This window comes from Otolemur garnettii, unplaced genomic scaffold (genome assembly GCF_000181295.1).
Source record: "Otolemur garnettii isolate 467f Iridium unplaced genomic scaffold, OtoGar3 scaffold00010, whole genome shotgun sequence".
NCBI lineage: Eukaryota > Metazoa > Chordata > Mammalia > Primates > Galagidae > Otolemur > Otolemur garnettii.
In genome coordinates, this window is record NW_003852405.1 from 21,050,921 (window position 1) to 21,074,390 (window position 23,470).

At 41.7% G+C, this 23,470-nt stretch overlaps 1 protein-coding gene across 2 annotated transcripts; it reads right to left on the reverse strand.

Moving 5' to 3' along the window:
* Positions 1-6,513: 6,513 nt before the first annotated feature.
* LMO4 (LIM domain only 4) lies at positions 6,514-23,470 on the reverse strand. 2 transcript variants are annotated; one of them, XM_003784176.2, is made up of 5 exons: positions 23,067-23,470; positions 20,064-20,302; positions 12,480-12,576; positions 11,913-12,068; positions 6,514-7,306 (listed from the first exon to the last, which is right to left on the reverse strand). In XM_003784176.2, exons 2-5 carry the CDS (start codon positions 20,297-20,299, stop codon positions 7,298-7,300), a joined length of 498 nt encoding a protein of 165 aa, XP_003784224.1. In that variant the 5' UTR covers positions 20,300-20,302; positions 23,067-23,470; the 3' UTR covers positions 6,514-7,297. The 2 variants fall into 2 exon arrangements, with proteins under 2 accessions (XP_003784224.1, XP_012657201.1); XM_012801747.2 differs by lacking the exon at positions 23,067-23,470 and adding an exon at positions 20,504-20,652.

Sequence of the window (23,470 nt, forward strand, 5' to 3'; positions counted from 1 at the left end):
GTTGCCTACCCGTTGGTGTTGTTACCAGACTTAACTTACTGATTTCATAAGCTTAGATGATAATGTGCATATAGCGAATACACAGTGTCTTGCTCTTTTCTCTTTATCGTCTACAGTTTCAATCTATAGGTGTGTTGATCTGTGCAGATTTTCCAGGTCCTTATAACCTAAAATGAATATATATACATATGTGGGGGTATCCATCCATCCATAGCCAATGAGAAGAGTAATTTAGGCTTCAGACTAAAAAAAAAAAAAAATATATATATATATATACACACACACACACACACACACACACACACAGTGAACTTGGACAATTAAGTTTGTGAACTCGTCCTAGAAAAAGTGCTACACACCTCATTGCTGAATGTAAGTATGGTCACCTTTGACATACTCCCCTCGGGAAGCTTTGCAGTGATGGCAGTACCTCGTCCACCCTTCAAAGCACTTTGTAAGTTCACAAACTTAATTATCAGCCCTCCCACAATGACATCTTTGGCGGCCATTCCGGAAAAAGTTCCAAAATTACTTTGAAGGGTGGACTAGGCACTGGCGTCCTGCATGAATTCCCTCGGGGAGTATTTCAGAGGTGACTGGAGTGATATTCAATAATGAGATATGTAGGACTTTTTCTAGGATGAGTTCATGAACTTGCCAGACTACATATACAGATATTGGCTAAGTTAAGTATCACTTCGCAAATAGTAGAATAAAAGATAAACAGCCTGAAAAGGACTATTGGGCTGCGAGATACTCCATGAAATACCACACAAAACTTATGGGCTTAAAGAACTGGTACTTTGGCACCAAAATCAACTACGATCAAGAATCAACGCAAGAAAAAGAAGTCTGATTTGCTTAACCTTTCTATCAACATCAAAAAATATTTTCTTAAAATGGAGTAACATTGTTCTTCAATGATATTTCTCTTTGTAATAAAGGCAGCTTAGATTGAATAGTGTGTTACAGTAATTTATTTATACATTTTTACATCTTTTTGGACTCCAGAAAGTAATGGGAAAACAGGAAGAAGAGCCAACAAAATTTTTCAAATCAGTTCAGAGTTACGTTTGGATGTAATTAAAGGTATAATCTGTTCTCTGTGAATGTCTCAGTGTTCTCTTGTTTTATAAGAGCAAATATACAGATTAGTTTCACTGTAGTCTGCTTTTCACATCACATCAGAACATATAAAATTGTTCTATAAATATTGCCATGTCTACTTACTCAAGTATAAATAAGTATAAATGACTTTTATATAATCTAACTCATGGGTCCTTTATTCAGCTCGAGCCATAGCTCATTCAAAAATTCTCATCATACCTTTTCTTACTTTGTGTGGAGTATATTTATCCATTTTGCTTTCTGAACTAATCACCAAAGTCCTGTTCTTCTTCCTCAGAACACTAACTTGTGGGCAGAGTTGTTACCAATTATCCCTAAATAGTCACCATGAAGTACTTGAGATTTCTCGAAACTCAAAAAGAAATTCCTTTGGAGCAAGGCTGAAATATGCAGACAATCTAAATGAGTTGGCATTTCAGGTTGGATAAGATAAAACACAATGCTTTAATTTTTTAAAGGAAAAGATACTAGTTATAGCTAATAGGATAAAGTAAATCATTGTTGCAGTCTCTAAGGTAATTCTACCAAAATGCCAGAGTTCAAATTCTGGCCCTTGGGCCCTCAACAGTGCCCTGCCATGTTAGACAATAAAGCAAATGAAAGAATAAGTTATATTAATCCAGTTTTTATTTAAAATTGTGATACTTCATTTATCATGAAGGCTTTTTGCATTGATTTTATTTTCAATATGCTGCATTAAACATTACCTTAATTATTGAGTTTTTTGGGAATCCTCTTAACCCTTTTCAATCCAATTTTTCTACCAGCCCCATCCATATTCTCCAGCTCTTATTTATTTTGAGCAGGAAAGAGGTTGGTAGATTACTTGTAATCATCCTACAGTTTTAAAAGAGAAAAACATAAATATGAACTTGCCTAAGGATTTTATGATTTATTTTAGGTTACATAAAATAATTAAAATGTTTTTGTTTATAAATAAAACATAACATTATGTTGGATGAGGTCTGACATAGGATTGAAAAGGGTTAAATTTTATCCCCCAAATGAGTGCCCACTCACCTCTAGTCTTAGCCCTTCTGAGTAAGTCACCTCCCTGAATGTTTAGTTACTTCACTGGTAAAACTAAGGTAATAATAATTAAGGACTGAATAGACTCCATGTATGAGCATGGTTCATTGTAACTATAACGGTATAAATACATTTATAAATCATTTTGCAACTCCAAGATAAAGTTATCATATGAAACATTATACTTAAAGATGTAAGGCTTATAGCCAGTTCCATGATGGATGACAGGAACTGAATCAGAGACCTTAGAGAAATATGCAGAACTTAAGACACACCCAACCCTATCAAACCTTATTTAAATAAAGAAAAAGGTAATACAATTGCAGCCCAAGAAATCAATTCCCTTTCCAGGTTTCATAATTAATCTGCATTTGTAAATTCAGTTTGTCCTCAGATTTTTCTCTTCACAGTTCCTAAAAATATTTACCAAAAATGAAAAATTAATTTAGGAAGAAACTCTTTACTGTTTTCCCCTTACTTCAAAAAAAAAAAATTACAGCTCAAACAACATAGGTGAACGCCTACAAACATAAAAATGGTTTTTGAAAAATACTGAAGATGCAAATCCTTTGATTCAAGGTAGGGGGATCTTTCTAGGCTGAAGGAAAGTGAGATGTCTCCTGTTCTTGTGAGCTAATAATTGTTTCCCAACTGGTTAGAATTCAGTGCTAATTGCATTTTAAAACACCACCTCTGAAATCCTTTCCTCTCTCTTACATCAATGTTTCGCATTCTCAATAAAACCTTTGCTCTTCACCTTTCTCACTCAACAAATCCTGAACTTTAGATCCGCAGGAAGAATTCAGTTCAGATCCTTCCTTTCCCCAGCAGGTTTTGATCTGGTGGTGGTGATGTTAATACCCAGGAGAGGATGTCCCGCCCTGTTTCTGAGAGGAGAGTGACAATTAAAATTGGTACTTTGGTGGCTCAACTCAGCCTTGTCCCTTCTAACAGAGAATCATTAAACAACTTTCGGGCGTCATTCAAAGAACTTATAACAGAATCAATTGATTTTCATCCTATGCTTTATGAGTTGCGATTTAGGAGACAGAATGGCCCTGTTGACACAGCTGTAACATGTCAGGACCTGTAGCACATTACTGGCTTGAGGCCTCCAAGTTGCAGTCCATTCTCAGCAGAATCAATCTGAACTTGAACATTCCCTGTAGGAAACATGCACGCTTCTACTAGCATAAAGCACTACTTGTACAACTGAAAATTGTATCCACTTGAGGTGAGTTGCAAGTTCACCTTCCAAAAATCAGCCCCGACTTGTCATTGCTCTCAGCGTGTTCACGATGGGAGGATGGGAATCGAGGGCTACCAATGCCTCTTAACTAGGTCCCCGACTTGGGTGAGTGTGCTTGTGACTCCGATCTGAGACTCTGTGAGTGGGAGCTGCTGGCTGTTTAACATGCGTTCAGAACACTGCCAATCTAAAATGGCTGCTCAGTAATACTTTAATTGCAGTTTCATGGAAACAAATTGCTATTTAACTGCAATAAGCATTTCTGTGACTTGGCTGGACTGACAATAGGTGAGTTTTAGTAACAAAGCGACAAGTAACATAAACTTGTGAACGGTCTGTGTTTCCAATGGTCTCTCAAACTGACTCATCAGTGTAAAAGCACCCAGGATAGAGGTCCCTGCCGAAAGGTGAAGGCATCTTTGGAAAACTGCTTCTCCCTCAATGTAAATACAATTATTTAGGCTACATGGCAACTCCTGACTAGACTCCTGACACAGAGCTCTTGGATTTACTGTTTGTTATGTAATTTATTGGTCCTAAGAAATATTTTATATAAATAGTAGCACACATTAGAATCTTATTATATTGACATTTAGAGCCATTTAATTTAAGAGCTTCATTTGAGATGATTAGTTGTTTCAAATATCAGTGTTAATAAGGGCAAAAGAAAGAATTTAAATACAGTTAATATTAAGATGACAATTTCACAGGCTTCATTTTGGTGTGACAGTTTTCTCATTTTGTGTTTTGCAAGACACTACAGTCCATGTTAAACTATTTCCTAATAAATCATGAAGAGCTGGAAATAGTTTCTTGTGGCAAACGGTATGGTTTGGAAAGGCTTCAGGCTTCCCTGCCTTGCAGGATGTGTAAGTCTAACTAGACAGAAAGGATAGGTTAAACAAAAACAAACAAACAAAAAACATTAAACCCTTTTAGAGGACAATCTTTTCGCAAAATTGTTTCATTAGCAAGAGTGACAATTTGCATGATTGAGATATTTGCACGTATCATAAACATAATTTTTTATCTGGAATTCAGCAGGGCTTGGTAACATTTGCTTTTATTTTTAATTGCACTTGTTTGTAGGGACTGGGGGCCATCTTGACGTGGTTAATATCAAGTAAGTCTTTTGAAAAGAACAGTGTACGTCTAATAACATCACAAATGCAAGGAAAGGTGGAATAAACTCATAGTTTTGTTTTGTTTCTTTTTCCTAGCAGTGTTGGACTTAGGGGAAGGAACCCCTCACAATCACTGTTCACATCAGAATAAACCTGAGTGTTTTACTGGCTTTCTATCCACATTAGAGCAGGGTTTTATTGTTTGAAATGCCTCTGGTTTCAAGAAAGTGTTTTACCTAAAGCAAGACTACTACTTAAATATGTTCTATTGTATATTCATAGCTCCATTAGTCCTTCTCCAATTTAGCACATCAAAGAGAAAGCTTCATCACTTGCATGTGGATTACACTAACATGAGTGACATTTGTAATCTTATAGGTCTGCAACTTAAGAAATGCTTTTAGAAGCTCGTTACTAAATACGCAGCGGTGCTTGAGGAATCAGCCATATAATAGTTCATTTAAAGTCTGTAACGACCTTAGCCCTCCACATCACTGCATGCCACACTGTATTACTTACTAAAAGTTATTAAGCACTTCCTTTGAATTTCTACTCTATATGGGACACGAGTGCTTATGCTGAAAAGAATATAGAAGATGCTTACAATCTTATTAATATATTTTCTATTTTCCCCTTTACCATCTTGAGGAGTCCAACTTTTTTTCTGAACATCTCATAAAGGAAAAAATAAAAAAAAGAACCAGAACTAGTTTGAAGAAATTCCCCAGGTATATAATTCCAACAGATACTGTTATATACATGATAATTCTTCATCTTATTTTTTTCCCCTTGCATTTTCTTTTTAATAAAGCTCAAACAAAACTATGTGCTTTAGCTCTCTGGCTTTCAATTCTCCTACAGGAGGTTTAAGGTTGGAGCAACTGATTTTTCCTCCTGGCCTGCAATCTTTGAAAGCAGGAAGTTCGCACAGAACTTCTCAGAGGGAAGCCAGTTGTTTGTTAGTTGAGAGTGCTGAGATGGACTTCTCTTTGTAACCTACTGCTATTCTCAGGGGAAGGGTCCATCCACATCAGGGGCTTTTCTGGAACAAAATATTAATAAAATACATGCTATCTTTAGAGGGAACATTTTAGGTAGCACTACAAACACACCTGGTTCTATCAGGCTGCAATAGCTGTCATGGAGACTTGCTCACACCTCGGGAGTAAAGCACGGGCCCCAGTATCCAGGCCTATTTGGTTTCCTCATTCCAGCACCAGCCATGGCCCACTGAGCCCTGCAAGACACGCTTTCCATAGGACAGCTCTGCAGGCAAGGTCGCTGCTGCTCTGACACTGGCACCCAGAACTAGCAACTCCATGATCTCAGTGAAATCTGAATCCTCCTCCAACGAACATGGAAATGCACAGTCAGTAGAGGAATACAAGAGCAAAACAAAATAAACAAAGCTTACAACCAGCTCACCAAGCGACTGACCAACCGACCACAGGAGTCTAAAAGCTCACCAGGAAATAGCTGCTTCACCCATCATAGATCGCTATACAAGAGCTCTGCACCCCCGACAACCCTACTTCAGAACGTGTACACGTATGATTTAGAAATGCTAGTTCCTTTAAAAGCTATCAACCTGATGAGAGAACAAGATGGTAGTGCCAGTCCTTAGCATGCTTTTCGTCAGTACGCGAGGCTTTCCCATTGAGAAAAAAGAATAAACAGAATAGCTGAAGAATCAAACAAGTATTTATATATAAACACAAAAGATTCACTGATCTAGAAGTGTAATGAGGTACTGTTAACAGAATATTCTGAACTTATAAAAAGGACTCAGAAACATTGCTTTGTACCCCTGCCAAAAATGGCATAGTTAAGTAATCTGAAGAATACCTCGTTGGCTCAGAGCTCCACACCTCCTCCCTCCACCCCTCCGATTTAAAGTGAGCCCTGTTATCAAATTTTCAACGAGCTAAATGTGCCCCAAATACAGAAGAGAAAAGGCAGTGTTTAAACGCAAACACCATTGGATATTTTTTCTTTTAAGTTTTTATTATTTAAATACACCATACTAGAGCAAATGTCTCTGAAAATATCACAAATAAAAGATTTTTTTTTCTTCATTCAGCAAATTAGAAGGGGAAATTTCTACACAGTAGCTGCTATGAGCCTGATTTTTTTTTCCAATTTTTTTTTCTCTTTTTCATTCTTTTTTTGTTTTTTCTTTGCCATGGGAGTAGCAACATTAGGACAAAAACACTTACATGCATACATACATTGTATTTTACAGAGATACAATAAAAGTGTTTGTGATAGAATATCACAAAAGCCACATCTCTTTCCTTTATCTCATGTTCAGTTTTGATTGAAACACGTTTCCTTACAACACTTAAATATACAAAGAGCAAAGAGAATGTTGTTAAGGTAAAACACAGGGTACAAACTCTGGCCAGTGCCCTGCTAATTGTTAATGAGGGTAGAAAGCAGATTTGAATGCTTCTTTTAATTAGCTTCATTAGTCATTTCCCTCCCCCCAAGCTCCCTCCCCCCCAAAGATGTCCTCTGGTGGATCTTTTTTCATTTTCTCTACAGTCTCCCATTAGCCCAGGTTCATAGAGTCCTTAATGTTCATATTCAGTCATTTTAATACACCAATAAATGCGGGAAGGGCAATCAAGACTAAAGAAGGTGCAATGGCATGGAGCTGGCACTGGTGCTAGCTACAAAGGTGACTTGTCTACTGAAGACACACGGGATCCACCTGTGATGAACAAAATCTGAGATGAAGGCACGCATTCTGCATTACTCTGACCTTTTAGCAGACCTGCAAGAAATAAAAATGGGCATCTTAGCTAAAATGCTAAATTTGAGAGATATTAAACTCAAACATGACTGCTTTTGTCTTCTCCGCGTTCACTAATCTTCTTTTATTAGATTACTTTCCAACTGTGACTTGATGGAGGCTTTCTACGCTACTTACTCCGGCAGTGAAGAGCTAAAGCATAACATTTTCTGCAATTTTACTAGCAGAGAAAATGAGACAATAAATGGACCCTCAGAAAGTTTCTGGTGTACAGTTCTACAATGAATTGCTTAACTCTGCTAAAAGTAAGTTTCTCCCCAGAAGGAATGAATTAACTAGTAGTGAGACCATGGATTTTTTTCTTTTAGAAATGGGGACATTGTGAGCCAAGTTCCTATCCAGGAAGTTTTGGGTTAATAGGCTCAACAATGTTACCTTCTTGGCAAGGTAAACTGCCTGTGCCTCAGTTTCCTCATCTTTAAAGTGAGGATAATAAAGCTGTTATGATTATTACATAATACGTATTAGGGTACTTTCCTCAATACCTGGCCCTTAATAAAAGCTGAACAAATGTTGGCAGTTACCATTATTGTGATGTCTCCAGGTGACAGCTATTCACTCATACTGGTTTTACCTACAGAGGGATGTGTATGTATATGAAAAATGATATGTACAAAGATTCAGATATTTTTCACTGAATAGTTTCTATCTGCTCTGTCTGCTATATTTAAGTCACATTAACTTACATGAATATTATAAACATATCAATCAATATATGTAATGGTTAATGACTTGTGATAGATTAAAGAATATAGTTCAGGGCAAGTCTAACTCAATGTCTAAGTTAGAAATGGTAATCCACACAGTCGTTAAATACAATCTGTTTGCAATTACCAAAATGAAATAATATATATTAGGTTTTTATGGTTTTTAAATGACATTTTGAGCTTCCCAGGAAGTTCTTGGTTCACCCTTTCCCTAACTTACTAAAAGCCTCAAGTCTATTAGGAACTGCAACTCCCTACTTCCAAGCTAATTAAAGTGGTGGAGGCTTAATTCCCCAGAGTGGAAGCTCAGTGTGAGAAAGGTAATTTGTCTGTCCAGAACAAAGATGCGGCAGCAGCCAGCAAGCATATTTAATAAATGAGCATCAAATGTCCTCTCCGATGGACATGCACAACACCAATTATATAACTAGGGGGGAAGTGCAAAACGCTATGTAAACTCCACGCTCACTCAATTTTCCTCCAACTAAAGAGAGGTGAGCTGCTCTTACGCTACTGAAAAGCACAGATAATTCCAGATGGCACCATCACACTTTTCTGAGTGGAAGACAAAAATTCCAGAGCAGGCAGCAATCTACAAAAAAAAAAATATTAGCCACAATTCCTGATTTACAGAACTCTCCAGAAGGCAAGATTCTGTCGTGGCCAGCCAAGCCTTCTTTAAATGATAGAGGTTTATAAAATTTGGTAAATTCTTGAACACTAGTGGCTTGAGATTTCATTCAATCTGAAATCTGCAATTTCTATCACTGTATGATTTCAAAGCTTAAAATTATTTCTCTCGGAATATACAAAAGCCAATTACGCAAGGCGACAACAAAACGACACAGCCCAGACACTGGGAACAAATTTCAGGAGGATAAAAGTTAAAAGGGACCAGATGATGGGGACCTATATTTTCCATACAATTAACTGCCTTTAAAGAAAGGATGTACAAATAATCAACTCATTACTTTTAAGCCAGAGGATGCTTGAGTGTATTTACTATGCATAACGCACTGAAAATGTAATTGGTTCTACGTAGAGAAGGAAAGCGGCCAAAATAAATGTCCAATTTTCCCTACCAAAAATATGGAGAACGAGAGAGAAGAAAATAATAAAATGGACCTATTTGTCATTTCTCCCCATTCTCATTGCCACCAGAAAAGAAATGCCACAGGGTTTGGGGAAAATAATTTTCAAGCATTCTCTAGTTCTAAGAAGCGGTTTATGGTCCACCAGGAAGTGTGTTTTCATTAACTCTCCCCCTTGCCCTCTCATTAATATCTCTCTGGACCACGTTCAGCTTGCCCAAAACCTTTATTTACAAAAACTACCTTGTGAATTGACTGTGCGCATGGTGAGCCGAACACCAAGGGCAAAAATGTGAGACATTTATGCCAACGGGGAAATGTTCTTAATTAACATCGCCCCCCAAACACAGCTTCTCACCAGTGTCTGACAAGAACACATCCTTAACTTGTACTTCCTTACGCCTTTTAAGAGCTATTAATTTTTGAAGGCCACCTGTCTCTGTTTGGGCTTCCAACATTAAGAAACTATATCCTAGGAGGTTCTTATTCATTGCCTGAAATGTATTTAGTGTTCCAAAATGAACACCCTCTCCTTCCCATCCTGAAAAAAAGGCATGGACAACAGGCGCCTTCTATGAAAAGCACAGTACGTGAACTCCCATAAACACGTAAACCAGACTGGTCTCCAGTTTTCTCTCCTAACACCTCTAAATTTACATCATCTTAGACTCAGAAAGACAGAACTGAGACCCTGGTCACACTTCCTCGGTGTCCTCTGCAGTGAGTCCCTAGCTAACATCACTGCTGCATCTGTTCTGCGCTTAACAAACTAACCAGAATTGTCTCGTCTCGACAGCCTCCCGAACACCACGCATGTTGGTGAGCTGTTGACAATCAGTTTTTATAACGGCACTGTGCTAGCTCAGGGAAGTAGACAAAATGAAAACAATGACTTGGGGAAAAATTATGCGTCTACCCCGAACGAGGTGGGCAAGAGAGCTCCCACTTTTTTCCTCGCATTACTTTTGTTTCTTCTTTTGGTCACAAGTGTGACAATAAATGGCCTTGCCTCTATCTTGAAATGGGTATCTCAAAATATTTATGTCCATTCATTGTTCTCAACTTTGCCCTGTAGGCTCACTTCACTAGAATTCAAATCATACAAATCCGTTAAGTATTTGTACGTATTGACACTCCCTAAACTTGAAACGCCTCATCAGGGGTGACTGGTTCATTTGCAATAAAAATTGGCCTTTTATTCTGAAATGGTTATTCCATGTAGCTTCCCACATTAGTAAATTAAATAAATAAAAGTACACATAATTTCATTTAATTAACACTTACTAAATAAGAAATGGAAAGACACTTAAAATTACCCCATAAACTTGTGCAAAGGAAAAGGACAAATACGAACACTGTAATGTGACAGTGTAATTTTAAATGGTTAAAAATGTTCAAATATTTGTCATCCCTCCCGCCCCCCATAACATTAAGAAAATGCATTACAGAAGACAAAGAAGCCTATTTTTTTTTCCCCTAGACTTCGGGAGCTTGCTCAAGTCCTATTTGCGGATAAATGTTGTTTTTTTGTGATCCTTACAACAGACATTAATGAAGTTCCTATTGTAAATCCATAAAGAATTACCAAGTGAAGTGTGCACTTTTTGTTTCAATGCAATAACTCAGTGCTGTGTGATTGCCTGGGTTAATGATGAAAAAGTCAAACATACTATCAGAGCTGATGGAAAAATCTATCACCAATCTGAAATTAAAATTCATCTGTGGTCAATAAGATTTAATATCCATGCAAGTGGCGCTGTAAAGAGTAAATGAATCAATGTCATCAATACATAATCAGTATGAAATATGATGTGAATAAAATTATGCGAACGAGTCATACATTTCACTCTTTTCTGGGCCAGTGTGGAATGAACAGTCTCTTAACTGAAGGTTGACAGTAATTGTTACAAATTAGGCACAGCAGTTATCAAAATGCACTCACTTGCATAGCTATAGGACTTATTAAGGAGATTAAAATAGATCTAAAACTATCCAGCACTGGGGGTGCTGGACAACTGTTGATCACCAATTTTCCCTCGAACGTTCTAACACTACACAATTTGTATACTTGCATAATTTCCTCATTTCTAAGTCTGGTCTGTGGACTGTCAAGCTGTGGATCAAGAATCAAGATACATAATCTTTAATGGAGCTATTAGTGACACAAAGTGGTTAGCATAAGAACTTTGTTTTAGAATTCTTAACTTATTCAAATTTTATGAAACTACTAATCAACAAAAATGTTCTCTTCTGGAATTACAGAATAGTTTGTAAAACTGTTTTTTTTTCCAAAATAAATGCACCATAAATTTCATTTGGAAGGCAGGTGTCCAGATTGCTATTACTAATGCAGAAATCATACTTTCATGACAAAGACGTTTATTTCCTTTTCCTACCATAAATGTAACTAATTTTCCTCCTATAATAACCTATTACATCATGTTTCTGAGTTTCAAAACTGTTAAATGGATTAAATAACTGGTTATGTGGCCGTTTTAGGTTTTGACTTTGCGTGTGATAATCTTATGTTCAACATGCGTGAAACTACAGATAAAACCAAGTCAAGATTTTTTTTTTAACTACAAAGAACTCACAATCTAATCCGCTATCCCACTTCTGAACACTCCACGTGTGATTAATAATCTACATTTCTGTAAAAAGGCAAGGAAAAAAAAATACAACCTCCCAGGAAAACTCCCTTCCTAGGTTAAGAGGGTGAACCTTCCAACTTGCTCTAACAAAGCTTATTAGTAATTGCTAGGTATTCACCTTCTGGTCTGGCAGTAGTGGATTGCTCTGAAGTGAATTCAAATGGCCATTGATGAGAGCTGTAGGTCTATCATGTTCACAAAATAAACTGCCATTGATGTAGTGAAACCGATCTCCTGGGACCAGGCGATTCCGGCAGGTAGAGCATGTAAAACACTGAAAAGGAAAAACAAACTCACTGAAAACAAGTACAAATTAAGTCTTTTTTTTTTGGTTACAAGTTTACAACCTGTTTTTAAGCAGGTATCTGTCAAGTAGAGAGCCACTTAGGGTTTTAGGGTTTTTCTTCCTTTGACAGGATTCCAGAAAACAGTAAGCCAAAATGCAATAAATTGGATCTGGCGAAAGGGGGGAAAGAGACACATACTTGTGTGCTTACGTGGCACAGGGGAGCGTGAGGGGTGTGTGGGGATGTGTGGCCGTCACTGCCATGCTGTAATTTCATTCATTCCTTTCGGTGTATGCAGCTTGGGAAGACTGAGTTCACGCTAAGGAGAAATGCTTTGCCCCCATGTGGGAAAGGTATGATTTTCTTTTTTTTTTTTTAAAGAGAGGTTCAAACGCTACCTTAAGATGATACACATTGCCTTGGGCCCTCATGACGAGTTCACTCGCGGGAATCGACTGTCCACACGCGCTGCAAGCACCACTATTCCCAAATAACCTGAAACAAAGAACAATGGTTGACACCAGTGAATGATCCTAAAGAAAAAGAAAGAGGAACACCCCAGACCCTGGCCTTTCCTTTGGAATGCACTTGACAGAGGCTGAATTCTTCGGCTCGAGCCTCCAATTTTCTGACCACTTTACATCATCTTGGAAAAATCCTTTTTGGGGGGACAACTAACTTCTGGCTATCTCAGAGGAAGAGGACGCCCCGGATTTAATCAAAATATTGACTTACACCTCTAGCAAATACAAAACAATTCTGTTCTACACACATTTTATCAGATTACTGGGTTCATCATAAAAAAAAAAAAAGATACAATTCATGACTGGAGTTTAAATGTATTGTGTCCTTGAAATTATATGAAGAACTCTTTTGTACTTTAATCATATCTTGAGATATGAGTCATCAAAAGGGTTAAGAGGATTTGATTGTATATCTAAGAAGACATCATGCTCAGTGTATTGAAACTCCCGTAAACCTCCATCAGTGCAGACTTTCCATTAGAAACTCTCTGCTATCCAGGTTGATATATAATGTGTATGGGTTAACCTTTTCAATCATGGTGTCAACACTTAAGATTTGCCTCTGCTCATCTCTTTCATCCTAACCTTCTCTCTCTCTTGATAATGAAATGCTTGCTCCAACTTCCCTCTATCTGCTCCTGAGTCCACAATTTAGATTACTTCATCTCTGCTAGCAACAAACTGAATGAAATTTCGATTTGAGCAGAAAGTAATTTACCGGGATCTGGACCCATTTGTCATCATATCTCTCTGGGTGTTTGCTGTATCACTGCAGTTTTCCTATGCAATCAAATGAGACCACAACATCTGCCATGGGGGGAGGAGGGGGAGAAGGAAAAGGCTGCAGAGGAGGGGAAGGCTCAAGGAAGTGTGGTATACTGAAGAAAAACATACAGAATGCCTTATAGCCTTCCACAGGCACAACAAAATATTTTAATAACTACTGAACTTTCACTTTTATGGAATCTGTAGACTCAAGCTGAGAAGCTTTATTTGCTTTTGAGCTTCCCTCTTTAATATCCACAAATATTTATTAAACAGACCAAAATGATTTCACATTGAAAGGTGATATCGGGAACAACTAAGCAGGATCAGAGAGGCACTTTTCAATAATGAAAAGCAACGTAATAGGACTTACAAATTAACGTATTGGTGTCATAATAAATATTAATATTTGCATTTCCTCCTTGTCCAAATAAAGTCATAAATGCAGTTTGTGTCAAACCAGGAGACATGTTCCTATAGAACACCCGGTAATCTGAATGATTGTGGCATGCCTCTATATAAAAATAATTGCTTTGAGTTTTCAGAATCTGGTCTTGCAGAAGAGGCTTGTCATGTTCAAACTACTAATTTGCTGTCGCCACTTTATTGAAAATAGCCTGTAAGTTGTTATTAAATGTATTGACTGAACGACAGGGAGAGTAGTAAAACTGCCCCTTAAGATGGCTTTTAATAGGAAACCCAAGAAACAAATTTTGCAGCAGCATCGATTTGAAGAGTTCAATCAAAACTCCATTTCAAAACTAATTAGTCTGAGATCCACGACACATTGACACGTTCTTGCAGAATCAGAACAGTTATAGAAAGAAAGCTAAAATAATACACTGTCAGGACCTCTAGCCACAGGACCACACCATGTGGGAGTTTGGTGGGGGTCCTGTGGGCGGCTGTCTCCTCCTGCTGGACCCTTTCAACAACACTGGATGAGGACCTCCTGGTGTCTTACCTACAGCACTGCTGAGGAAGGGGAGTTCCCAGAAGGGCAAAATGGCCAGAGAATTAGCACGGCCCCCAAATAGCAGAGCTATTCAGTCCCCAAGAGGGGTACCAAATTCAAACAATTCAGGTAAAAATAAAGTTAAAAACCATCAACTTGGCAACACATGCTGAGGATAAAGGGAGGAAAGTAATTGGGTATGGTAGGGGGGAGGTTCAGAATCCTACAAGGTAAGGACCAAATATCCTCTTACAGCAACCCAGAAGTATTTTAATGGATAAGAGACTATAATTATGGCTGGCACAACCAACAGGTACACAGTGATATTCCATCTCAAAAATACCCTTTCACAGTACCGATCTGATTACCCAGCCTAAGTGTTCATTTAACAATTCACCCTGAGTAAAGTCAGTTGTATGTCTTCAACATCTAAGTGTATTTTAATAATCAAGACAGTCCTATGTAATCCAAAAGCTTTTCATATGTCTCATTTTCTCAGGCGCTGTTATCACAACCTTTCGGAGCACAATCAGCCACAAAATGGTGGGATTCCTAAAGTGTCAAAAATTACAGTTACGAAGTTTGAAAATGACCAAGACCTACCCAGGGTTGGTGTGCTACTGAACAACGTACAAATGGAGTTTGAGATCCTTCTCTGCCTACAGCTTTAAGGCTGCCTCAAAGCAGAACTTACATGTCTATACACATTCTAATCCCCTTTTACCAGAGACTACCATTAGAATTCCACCCTTTTTCTGAAAAGTTGTGTCTTTTTTTTTTTTTTAAACAACATTTCTGTGTGCTGGAGAGTTAATTATCTAACCAGGGGGACTGTCCAGGACAGTGTTTGATTTAAAAGGCTTGAGGCTTTAGGTGCTCAATTAAGTAGCTATCGGTCTCAGACTGGACTATAATGGGCTCTTTTCTCTTTAACTCAAGCAACGGGGAGATATACCCCAGGTCAGGCTAATTAAAGCCAGGGGAGTCTTTAATTGTGATGACAGAATCGGTTTCAGTTTCCTTTCTTTGGGTCCTCAGTCCAAGAAGGTCGTTAATATTTCAGCATTTGGGCAATGCAATCAATCACAAACATCAAGAGGTTCCTTATATGGGGAAAAGGGAAAAGATGGGAAGAAATCCCACCAAACCCCTGCATTTTAAAGGTGCTATGCTCCTATTTGAAGAACACCAGGTAGCCTGAGTCTTGTTAGCCTGCCCAGCTCAAACTCTCCTGGAGGACATTAAGAGAGGAGGAGAGCAAGTCATATTTTTAGTTTAGTATCAATGTTTAGCATCTTTTTGAAAGTTCAATGACCAATAGGTGGGCTTATTTTCAACCGCATTATTACTTCAAGCAAAATACACGCACTAAGCAGCGCTACCTGGCTGTGTTTTCTAAACTGCTTTCATGCAAGGAGAGGTATATTTCTAAGAGAGGCTGAAAGGTATACACTTGTACCTGCAAGTAAATATCAGCGACCTATCTGAGGAGAAAAATGCACATCCACAACTACTGATCCAGAAGCAATTGGTTTTCCAGCAGGTTCCTATATTTAATCTAAATTCTGCACCAGCTATATTAAATGTAACAAAGAAATGCAACCCAGAAATTATGCCTGGAGCCAAGTCCATTAAAGGTACTTCGGAATAACTAGAGACCAAGCACCTTAAAAGCACCAGAAGCTATTGATACTTAAGAGGGGGGCTGTGCATAATCGCAACTGCTGCATTAGAGAGGGGAGGGAGGAAAAAAAAAATCAGCCAAATTACGCTTGGTTAATTCAGAGTAACAGATCTGCCCCCAAGTGAATTGGAGGCCTTGAATTAATTCTGTTATGACAAATCAAGATAAACGTTCCCCCTAAATTGCATGCGATTTAATTAATTTTTGAGATCCTGGTGTTTTTTTTTTTCCTAGCTAATAGTTCACATGCTCCTGTGCTGTCATTGTGCTTGAGTGGGCAGACTTCAAAGTGATATTAAATAACCAACTATTAGATTTACCTAGCACGTCCTATTGGAAAAGTGCCATTTAATTACCTAGCCTGTTCAATTAAAGGGACAGCATTCTCTGAATATAGCAGCTTGCTGTTGATTACCAGGGAAATGAACTCGCTGCCTGGCGGCGCCTCCATTCCTAACACTTCCCCCCTCCCCAAACACACCCTCCACCACCACCACCCCCACCCCACCCCAGCCGCGCCGCGCTCACTGCGGCTGCGGGCGCCACGTGAACCGGGAAGAAAGCGCGACCCGCTCTCGGGGCTCCCGCCCTGCGCTCGCCCCCTCGCGGGCCCGGGGCCGCCGGCCGGCCGGCCGGCCGGCCGGGCGCCTTCGCCACGGCCTCGGGCGGCGCCGGCCACAGCCAGGGCCGGGCAGGGCGAGGAAGGGCTCGCCGACCGCCGCCACCCGGGCTGCCGACGCGTTTCCTCGCCCTCCCCGGACCCGGGGCCCCACCCGTCGGTCTCCGAACTTCCTCCTCTCGCTACACTTTCCGCGCCAGTCTTCGGGCCCGAGGTGGGGGTGGAGGAAAAGGTTTGAGGGAAGAGAAACGCAGTTTCCGAAGCAACTCCACCGCGCCTAGGTGGAGCAGAGGGGCCGTGGGGGCCAGAGTGCCAGGGGTGGGGGCGGGAGCCAGTTCTAAAGGTCCTCGACTTTTGCAAGGTGGGGGGGGGGGGTTTAGGCCGGCGTTGGTCCCTTTAAGATCCACCCTCCCCCTCTTTTCCACCCCCCCATCCTTTCCCTCCCTCTCTTAGAGGCCAATTTTGTTAATTAAATGTTTTGTTTGCGACGCAGCTCTCATTCATTGCGGACACGTCATTCGGAGCAGATCTAAGCCAGAGACCAGATCTCATTAGATAAAGCCCATCAGAACTAAGAAAATGGAGGAGCCACTAATTAAAGCTTTTAATTGTGCGGATTCGCTGCAGCAAGGCAGCCGCTTTATCTGAAATCTTGGAGGGAGAGGCAGAAGCCCAGCTCTGCCCAATCGACACTTGGCCGCTGAGGGGGAGGGGACTGGGGAACAGCGGGCCCCCTCCCCTTCCAACCCGCGCCCCAGCCGGCCTCTCCCAGCTCTCCCGCAGCTTTTTAGCCAGATCTTGGTTGTTTTCAAAAAACCACAACCCCGAGTCAGATAGTTTAAAAGCTCCTTAATAAATTGCCCTGTGGTCTCAGCCAGGCTGAGGGGTCCCTTCACCTGGTGGCAGGCGAACAGATTACTGCGGTCCAGTACGGTCCAGGAGGAATTGAAAGCTCCAACAAGTGGACTTGGGGGAGACTGGGGAGGGTAGCTCAGAGGACCAGAATGGTGGCGCCTTCCCCACCCTTTTGGCATCTTGGTGGGCTGAGGGATGAACACTGCCTAAGACCTCAGAGATCTCTAAATTGGGGGTGAAGAGGGGAGAGGAGCTCAGCTGCTGATGAGTCCAAAGTGTGAAACTAGAACTCATCTCTCCTGTACAGGTTCTCAGGATAGCATCTAGTTAAAGAGCAAGCCTGGCTGGCTCCAGTTCCCAGATTCAGAGGGAAAAAGAAAGGAAGTGAGAACAGGGACCCAATTAATTAAGGCTCAGGGCTGGGCACACATCTTCCATTCATTGCTCTGTTAGGCCACAAGGAAACACCAAATGGGCACTTACATTTGGCCCCAAGTAGAGGTAAAGGAATGGACATGATCCCTAGGAAGCCACTTGCCTAAACTTGTCCTTAGGGAATACAAGTGGACCCATCTTCTTTTTAATTAGTTGTAATCAGAAGCAAGGGGTTTTCTGAAGGCACTTGAAGAAGAGATGAATCTGTATCATTTACCTAATCTTAACAGCACCGTCAATTTTTTCCACTTCAAACCACGCTCCCTTCTTACCACTATTTTGCTCTCTATTTAATTACAATACTGTCAAAGCTCATAGCATTGCTTGGAAGGAGGACCAGAAAGCATTACACCCATGTCCCTGCTGATTTTCCAGCATTTATTGCTAAAAGAACACTTAGTGAAATTAATGCTGCCATCTTAATTTAAAAATAAAAGCCCTCTCCCTTCCTATATTCCTTTTACTTGACTGAGGATGCCAGCAGAGTGGATACAGGTTGCATTATCAAAATAACCAAATGTCATTTTTCTCCATCATTTTACACTAATGATATCACTGCAGTAATCAGACCCATACTCAGCTCTGAATTGCACTGGGCTCTTTTGCAGCATCAGCCTCAACAAGGCAAACCACAACGGACCTAAACTTTGAACAAAATACTTCACCCACTGATTTACCTACATTGAAGACGGAATAAAAATTTCTACTAATCACTATAAAGAGAAAGGTTTAGGGTAGAAATTTATATAGAATGAAATTCTCTCTCTCTCTCTTTTTTTCGAGACGTCTCACTTTATCATCCTCGGTAGAGTGCTGTGGTGTCACAGCTCACAGCAACCTACAGCTCCTGGGCTTAGGCGATTCTCTTGCCTCAGCCTCCTGAGTAGCTGGGACTACAGGCGACTGCCACAACACTTGGCTATTTTTTGTTGCAGTTTGGCCAGGGCCGGGTTTGAACCCACTTCCCTTGGTATATGCGGCCAGCGCCCTACCCACTGAGCCACAGGGGCCTCCCAGAATGAAATTCTTTTTAAAAGTATATGGTTTTCTCCTATCAACGGTGTGCGTGTGGTTTTTTTTTTTTTTTTAATTACTGGATGTTGAAACAGAACACCTCCTAGAAGCATTCATGTGCATCAGTGTATCAAACCATTTACTCAAATTAAATGTGTAATCCTTCAAATGCCTCCTTTCAAATTAATGAGTTTAAGTAGCTTGAGTTCACCTGAAAAGATCCTATAGGCACCTGACCTCCTGAATTCTTTCCATTAATTGCACTGAAACTTGTTGGAAAAGGCTGCTTACACCGACATATGAATGTTCCTATACATTGCTTTAAAATGCAAGATTAGTATAATTCTATAGCCTCTTTTTCTAAATCTCTTTTGGGGATCAAGGGCAGTGATACAAATGACAACAACAAAAACCCCCCAAACCTGAACATTCTTCAATTGAAAAAATAGCAAATTCTACATCAAAAAACACACACTAACCGTTGAGCATTACAAGCCTCCAAGTAAGAGTATGAAAAGAAACACTGCCACTATGTTTTGTTTAGGGAGTTTTTTTTTTCTTTTTGGTATAAGAAAAATTCCAAGTCTTTAAACTGATGGGTAATCAGCATTTTTCACAGGGAGCACAAAGAACTAGTCACAGCTTTCTACTGAAAAAAGTTAAAGGTGCTTACGTAAATATCATTCCGGTAATAAATCACTATAAGCAAATCATTTTTGTCACTAACTATACTTTTATTTTTAAGTCAACCTTTTGTCTTGAGTTTTTTTTGTAGGTCCCTACCTTGTTTTAAGAACGCATCTTTAACACCCTCTTGAAATGTTAATTTTGAGTCTAGGCTAATCACTTAAAATTTTGGTCCAAAAGGTGCCCAATCTTTGCACACCTAAAGGCCCAGTCTCACCAGATGGGCAGTTTTTGCGCCGTATGGTATTTGCCATTAGTTTACCATCAAATATTGGAAGACTAACACAGGCTTTCTGAATCTCTCAAATTCGGCCAACCAGAAGGTTTTTGAAGTGAAGGCTGCAATGTATTCCCATTGGTGCCCGCCTCTTTCCCTAGTACCCTAACCTTTGGCCTCGCCATTGCTCTTCTTGCTCATCCCGGGAAAAGGCAGCAAAGTCTTACCTAATGTAGTCATTTCTGCAGAGGATCATGCCACTCTTGGTGTAACAGGACGTGCCGATGTCGCCCAGCTGCGCCTGGCAGCAGGAGCACTTGAGGCACCGGCTGTGCCAGTAGCTGTCCATGGCATAGAGCAGAAAGCGGTCCGCAATCTTGCCCCCGCAGCCAGCGCACCGCTTCCAGGAGAGGGAGCCGGCCGTTACCGGGGGCGGCTGCGAGCTGCTGCCCGGATTCACCATGGTCTGCAGAGGGCGGGAAGGGGACAGGGAGAGACAGACAAAACAGGGGCGATGCAAAAGTTAGTACTCGCCGCCGGAGAGAGAGCAAGCCCATTCTCCTCCTCCCCCCGGAGCTGCTGGAAGGACGCAGCAGGGCAAGGGCGGGAAGGAGGCAGAGGGGGAGAGGGAAGGAGGGAGGCTCGCCGGCAGCAGCCGCCTGTTTACTTTTCTCAAGCTTTGTTCTGAGGCCACGAGCTCCTCTCAACTTTCCAGCGCTCGCCGCCGCTGACAATTTCAGCTCCGGTACTGTCAAAACTCCGAGCCCAGCTCCACCGCGCGCTCCACCCCTCGCGGCGCCTCCTCCCAGCCCCCGCCTCCGCCCACTGCCCCCTCCTCCCTCCTCCGCCGCCCGCCTCCAGCAAATGAGGGTCAAACCCACCCACCGCCGCGCCCGGCCCCTCCCCAGCCCCCGCCGAGCCCCGAGAGTCAGCCGAGGGGATCTGGGAGGCGGCGGCCCAGCCGGAGCCACGTTCCCTCCCGAGCTCTGCCCTGGGAGTGCAGCTGCAGTTCACAAGTTGGAAATAGTTCGGTTTTCCGAAAGGGAAGGAGGGAGGGACCAACAGACCGGAGACTCGAACGTGGTGGTAGGAGGGGAGGCAAGGTGGCTGGCGGCGGGGGGGTTGGGGGGAGCGGTGTGTAAAGTTGCGAAACTGGTTTTTCGTATTTTAAGCAGCACCTTTCACATGCCATTGTGGTGACCGCCATCTCCCATTATTGTTCCAAATCTCATTTCATTTTGAAGATCAATGAGTGTTTTCTCTGGGTTTTCAGGACACAGGCAAGAATAATAGATCATTGAACTTTAGGATGCCTGTTAACTTCCTATACAAACACTCTCCACTTTGGTCTCACTAATCTGCCCTTGATCAGCAATTTAAATGCTAACGCTTTGTTCCTCCAAGGGGGGGAGTACAGATAATATGCGAGAAGGCACTATTAAGCGATGCACAAGTTAAATTCGAGCCAGTCCTGCTGTCACCAAAAACTGCTTTTAAAAATTCCCCACTCTTTCAAATGAATGCCATAAGAGAAGCAACTGGGGTATAATATAGGAATCAATTTATAAAGCTTAGCCTAAACCGATTAATTTGTTGCCTCCAATCCTGAGTCCAATAAAGTCCTAGTGTTCCTCCAGTCACTTATTCTATAAAAAGATCAAGTTATTTACTGCCAATTAAGCAGCCTGTTTTGTCTTTGTCCTCTGTAAGCCGAGAGTGTAGGCTCCCCCCAAGGCTGTCGGCTACCTGCTCTAGACATTCAGCTGATACCTCAAAGGGGAGAAGGCGAACTTTGCCTGTCCCTGGCCCAACTTGGCTGCTGCAAAAAAACGAGGGAGAGGGAACGAAACAAGGACTCGAGTTCCTTAAATAGGCCGATTTTAAACACATTTCCTCCGAAAGAGTCCCGGAACGTGTGTCCACTGACCGCACAATAAACCAGAATAAGAACTGCACCAATTAAGCTGTAACAAAACCCAGAGACTTTGGAAACAGGACCACTCTAAAACCCATTAGCATTGCATTTATCCGAATGCATCATACCTTTATGTAAATTGATTTATCTGATGCATTTACTCGAGGAATTGCTTTTTGTTACAATTTCAGCCCTAACCCAAATGAATCTGCATTTCCTGCCCTAGGTCTTTAAACTGTCCCCCCCCCCCCAACGTTTTAATCGCTCCGAATTCCTTTTTAAAAGGGGAAAGGGAGGGAGGAGATTCCAAGCTCTTCCCAACCCCCATCTTTGGTGAGAGGTAAATATATATGTATATTTTTTTTAAAAGGAAACATTACACTGAGAAAAGCATCCAGTAACCCCATTAGCTAAAGCTCTTAAGGACAAGCAATACCTTAATGCTGATTAAATCTAAAAGAGATGAATCAAGAGGACTGACCAGAAACTGACTCCCCTGATAACTAAGGACGGGCCCTCATCAAGTTTCATTTAGAGTTAGAAAAAAAAAGAAAGCTTTTAAGTTAAATAGGCTTATACTCTAGTAATTACATAGGCAAGCAATTTAGGTCCTGGGATAGTCAGTGAAATAGAAAGCAGAACTGGCAGCTAGAGGCAAAATCTGCCCCCCTTTAACAACGTCTCTGGTGTTTTTTAATGGAGACCAAGGGAGGGACAAACGTAGCGCTGGCAATTTGTAGTACAAAAATGGATGCTTAATTCATGTCTTGATTTTAATTAGGTGATTCACTGGATTCCTCCTGGATTGGAACAAAAGACTTATAAACCAAGAGGAATTTTTAAAAAGAACCATCAATACCGAATCCTGCTCACTTAGAGCCTTTCTGCCACTGTTTCAAAAATAGTGTTTACTGGAAGGGGGTTGGGGGGTCGTGACTATACGCCCCCCCAGGCACACATACACACACACACACACACACTACTTCTCATACTTCGGTGCTCATCTAAGAGCCCTCCGCCTTTCCCTTAGGAACTAGAAACGTCCCCACCCCCCTCTAGGGTCCCCACTAGCCCCGTCTCCAAGAACCCTTTTGTAAGCAGGAACCGCTACAAAGCTGGCGGCCGGGGCTTCCCTCCGCGCTAGGTCGCAGGCAGGCCTGGGTAGTCTCAGACTCTCGCAATACCGACGTATTGTTTACTTGCGATTTGGGACGGTCAAGGGAAGGAAACCAAAGAAAACAGTCCCGGCCCGAGTCAGTCCCCTTCCTCCCTCTGCCCTCCCTCCCGGCCCACGGCTCCCCGGCCGCCCCCTTACCTGCTTTTCCCCTATATTGCAAGACTGCGAGAGGCGGCGGCGGCGAAATGCGAGCGAAGGCGCTCGGCTTCCAGAGAAGGGGCGCCTGGGCTGGCGGAGCTGGAGGGAGGGAGGGAGTTCTCGCAAAAGCAGGAAAGGGGAGGAGGGGGCTAAGGGCTGCTTTTTTTTTTTTTTTTTTAATCGCGTTGCTCTGGGGCGGGTTGGGGGCCCCCGCGTAAGTGGCGGGCGGCCGGCAGCAGAAGTGTCAGTCTCAGTCCTCGTCCTTCTCCTCCGCCTCCGGCTGCGCGCGAGCAGCTGCAAGAGCCCTCGGCCCGCGCGGCGCGGCTGCAGGCGCGGCGCAGCGGCAGCAACTGCTGCAATCGCTGCTGCAAGTTTGGCAATGTGGCTTCACTTTGTATATTCCC